Source organism: Microtus ochrogaster, chromosome 10 (assembly GCF_000317375.1).
Source record: "Microtus ochrogaster isolate Prairie Vole_2 chromosome 10, MicOch1.0, whole genome shotgun sequence".
Lineage (NCBI taxonomy): Eukaryota > Metazoa > Chordata > Mammalia > Rodentia > Cricetidae > Microtus > Microtus ochrogaster.
Genome location: NC_022016.1, coordinates 44188648 through 44192784, shown reverse-complemented (window position 1 = coordinate 44192784; position 4137 = coordinate 44188648). Strand labels below are relative to the sequence as shown.

Genomic DNA, 4137 nt, shown 5'->3' with positions numbered 1-4137 from the left:
GCCTGCCTCTGCCTCCCGAGTGCTGGGATTAAAGGCGTGCGCCACCACCGCCCGGCTTGAGTATAATTTTTTTTTAAACCTCTTTTTTCTTGGTGATGAGACAAGCACACCCTAGTGAGCAACCATTTAAAATTAAATTTCAAAAACTGGGCATAAATAGCACATGTCTGTCTGGCCTCTAATCCTAACCATCAGGAGAGAGAAGCAAGGGGATCAGAAGTTGAAAGTCATCTTTAGCTACAGAGAAACCCTGTCTCGAAAAACCAAAAAAAAAAACAAAAAAAAACAAAAAAAAACTTTTGTTGTTGTTGTTTTGAGACAGGGTTTCTATGTTTAACAGTCCTGGCTGTCCTGGAGCTCGCAATTTAGAACAGGCTGGCCTCAAGCTCACTGAGATCTGCCTGTCTCTGTCTCTCAAGTGCCGGGATCACAGGCACACACCACCACAGCCCAGCAGTTTAAAACTTATGATTCCCCTTGCTTCAGTTTCCCAAGTGAGACTACATAGCTATATACCATCAAGCCCACGCTAATATAATAAAAACTGTTCATGAACTCTGTCATGGATCGTTTTGTCTTCAAGTGTAGTATGAGTTGGGTATGGTCACTCATCACCATGATGGAGGTGAGGCCACAGGATACCAGTTCAAGGCCAGCATGAGCTAAGCGGTGAAACATTGTTTCAAGAACAAAGGAAAACAAAACAAAAACCCCAAATGAAACAAACAAATCCAGTGTTTATGCTGTAGGACATTTGCATCATGGACCTCCCCTATTCAAGGGTTCAGTAGTTTCCCTCCTTCCTTGTTCAACAGCACAGGCAAATTGGATGTCATCCTATTGTGGTCCAATGAACATACCCAGACCATCAGAATTCACTTCCATCTGGAGCTGGGGGCATGGATTGGTAGTGTTTGCATAGCATGTATGAAGCCGATTCAATTCCCAGCATCATATAAATGGACTATGGTGGTCCATGCCTGTAATCTCAACACTCCAGAAGTGAGGCGGGTGAATCAAAAGTTGAAGGTATTCTTGGCTACATTTTTAGCTCAAGGCCAGCCTGGAGTACAGGAGACCTGGTCTAAAAACAAAACCATCTCCACCAGCAGTAGCTGGCTTCATTTTTATATAAATGGGTCCAGAGACTCTTTGGACTAAGGGGAGATTCCTGCAGTCCAGCTGGATGGAATCGCCCCTCTGGGAAGGACTCTGGCAGTCGCTGAGTCCAACCTTTATTAAGGAATAGCAGAAAAGGCTAACAGCAAGATCACCCATATTTGCATGTACAAATGGAGACCAGTCACCTGTGCCCAGAGAGAAGGGCCCAGAAGTCTCAGTGCCTCCTCTCCCTTCTCATCTTCACCCCTTTCTTCTGTCTCTGAGCAGTTGCTCAACTAAAATGAAGTAAAATTCCCAAGCTTAAGTGGGAGTTGGAAGGAGCACTCCCAGCTTGCCCTGTAGGTGCACCTCACTCTGTCACACTGGTTACATAAGCTGAGCTGCCGACGTGCCTCGCTGATGAGCTGAGCGTATGCGCCTGCACCCCATCTCAGCCAGGAGTCACTCAGGCTTTCCCTGGGTCTGAAATAGTGGAGAACTGAGGCATGTAGCGGCAAAAAACACTTTTATCACTCCCCGAGGTGGGCCAGTTTGTGGGTGTTATCCCCCAACTGCGCAGCTTCTCCAGCGCGGCCTCAGGAAAAACCAGTTTTGGAAGCACCACACCTTGGGTCAGATGATGCAACGTGATATTAGCGTCGGGTTGCATCAGCGGTTCTGACGCACGTGCCTTTTACGCCGACAGAAAGCAGTATAATGGGGCCGGAGAAAGAAAGAGACATTCGCTGCCTGAAAGCCTTTTAAAGGCGCCCTCAGCGTTTCTAATTGGCCACACAGGGTGCTGTCGGGAAGATAAACGCCCAACCAGCCACCTCCCCCGACAAGCTCGGACGTGCCGTTTCCTGAAACCGGGATCTGACTGCACACTTAAGACAGAATTCTTTTCTGGTTGGTTCTAATGTTTTATATCAAAGCCTCAAGGTTTAATCTCTTCAATCTTTTCGAATGCCTGGCCTATTAAGAGGCTTTCAAACGGTGCTCCTATGTGGTATTGACCTGTATACAGTTGATGCTCATCTTCGGAGCTGTTTTACATAAGTGCTTCCGGCTCTCGGGGCACACAGACTTGTGACTTTATCAAATAACTTAGGTTTGGTTGTCTTGGAGTCTGTCTGCTTTCAGAGTGAACCCCCACGCCCCGCTTCTCGATATAATAAAAGAATGAACAGCAAAGACCCTAGAACTCTCTAGTCAACCAAAAAAGTTGCCAAAAAGAAAAAAAAAAAGAAAAGAAAAAAAATAAACTTTCACAGTAGTCAACTCGGGCACTTGAGAGGGGGAGGAGAGGATCAAGTTCAATGCCGGCTTGGGCTACAAGGTGGGTTCAGCCATCCTGGTCTGCCTGAGACAAAACAAAACCCTGAAAACGGAAGAAACTTTTGGTAGAAGAGAAAGTGACATTGAGATGCAAGCCTCCCCCTGGCACCAGCCAAGTCGATCTTTGTCCAGTCGACAATCCTGCACATTGCTGGCCCGGTTCTACGAGCTGGTGACTGTCGACTTCTCAGCCTTGCCACTTTAATCTCACTCACCCCAGCACCTCTGGCCACTTCCCTTCCGGGGAACCCTGCACTATTCTATGGGGCTGGGAAAATGCTTTTCCTGGAAGGTCGGATTCTTTAAATTGCTCAACCCAGCTTGCCCAGGAAACGCCTTCCCTAATCCTGGAATGGGGTAAGTACCACGCTTTCAATTATTTCTTATGCTTTCTCCTTACTCCGCCTTCCAATAGGGCAGAGATCTTGTTCTCTTCGTCTGTACTTTCAGCATCTAGCTCCCTTACATCTTGTCTTGCTTGTCTGGGGGCGCAGTAAATATGGTAACAGAAAAAGAAAAACTTTTCACCAGAAGTTTCAAGTCCACCTATGCCTTGCCCCCACCCCCCACTAATGACTAGTTTCTTAGTATATCAAACCTTTATGTAACTTGACCATGTTACAGCACCCGGCTGCATCCTGGGACACGTCCACGGCAAATAAAATCTAGCCTGCACAGGAGAAAGTTATTCAAATTGTATTCATCTTTCATTCCAATCACTCAATTAGGGCACGTCCCTCGTTGGCTGCTGCGTGAGCAAAGCAACTATTTTCCAGCGAGTGTCCTCAGGTGACCTGTCTAGACGCTCAGAGGAAAAAACAAGAGAATCTGACACTCTCTGGAGCCCCATAGACGCCTGTGACGCGCAGGCCGCGCTGCGTGGAAGGACGTGCGGAGCGCACAGCGGCAGGCCCAACGGGGCTGGCGGCGTGGCGCCGGGTGCCCGGGACGCAGGCTCCGGTGGGTGGCCCGGCAGTCGGGGTCCTCCGGTCGGTAGGGGGCGCGCGCGCCCGGGGCCCCTCGCCGCCCGCCGCGCGCGCGCTCGCTTGCCGCCCGGCCGCACATGTGTTTCTGTTTTGTGTTGTAGCATTTGTTCTGGAAGCTCGTATTTACATTTTAAGTGTATCTGGTGAGTGGGCTGGAGCCCTCGTCCCGGCCGGGGAGAGAAGAAGCCGTCGACCCGTCTTTTCAATCGCTCCCCCTCCCTTTTCTCATCACTCCAACCAGGTAGGGGCTGGAAACCGTCAGGGACCAGTTTGCAGGGTCTGGGAAAGTTTTTTTTTTCCTTTTTTTCCCCTCTTCCCCCCCACCCCAACGAGAAAGGTTTAAAAAAAAAACAACGCTGGGGAAGGGGGGGGGTTGGGGAACGGAATGAATAAGAAGGGGAAGGAAGGCGGATCCACGTGGTTTAATCGGAGACAAACAGAGATCCCATTGTTCAAAATCAATAAAAAAAAAAAAAGCAGACGGGGCGAGTGCGGGGCAGCGGGGGCCGGGCAGGGGGCCCACGAAAGTTCCTCTTTCCGCGCGTGCTCGCAGGTGCTTGGGGCCGGGCTGGGGCGACGGGGGGGTCCCCGCGTGGCGCGCGGCATGGGGAGGGGCGAGGGAGCAGCAGGTGGGGCGGCCCACGCCGCGCCGCGCTCCCCTCCCCCGCCCCGCCGCCAGCCCGTGTGCATTGTGCTCCCGTGTCTCCGCAGC

General features: G+C 50.6%; 1 protein-coding gene and 1 long non-coding RNA gene across 2 annotated transcripts in view; both read left to right on the top strand.

The window, feature by feature from the left end:
* Nucleotides 1-1818: 1818 nt before the first annotated feature.
* On the top strand, nucleotides 1819-3660 carry LOC113456644. The gene is made up of 3 exons (XR_003377400.1): nucleotides 1819-2796; nucleotides 3168-3399; nucleotides 3527-3660. It is a non-coding gene; the product is annotated as an uncharacterized LOC113456644 (long non-coding RNA).
* A 369-nt stretch (nucleotides 3661-4029) lies between these two features.
* Rcc2 (regulator of chromosome condensation 2) overlaps nucleotides 4030-4137 on the top strand; it is a 21511-nt gene continuing 21403 nt past the window's right edge. The window contains exon 1 of the mRNA XM_013348332.2: nucleotides 4030-4107. Coding sequence (XP_013203786.2) covers nucleotides 4030-4107 — 78 coding nt within the window. The remainder of the gene's footprint in view (nucleotides 4108-4137) is intronic.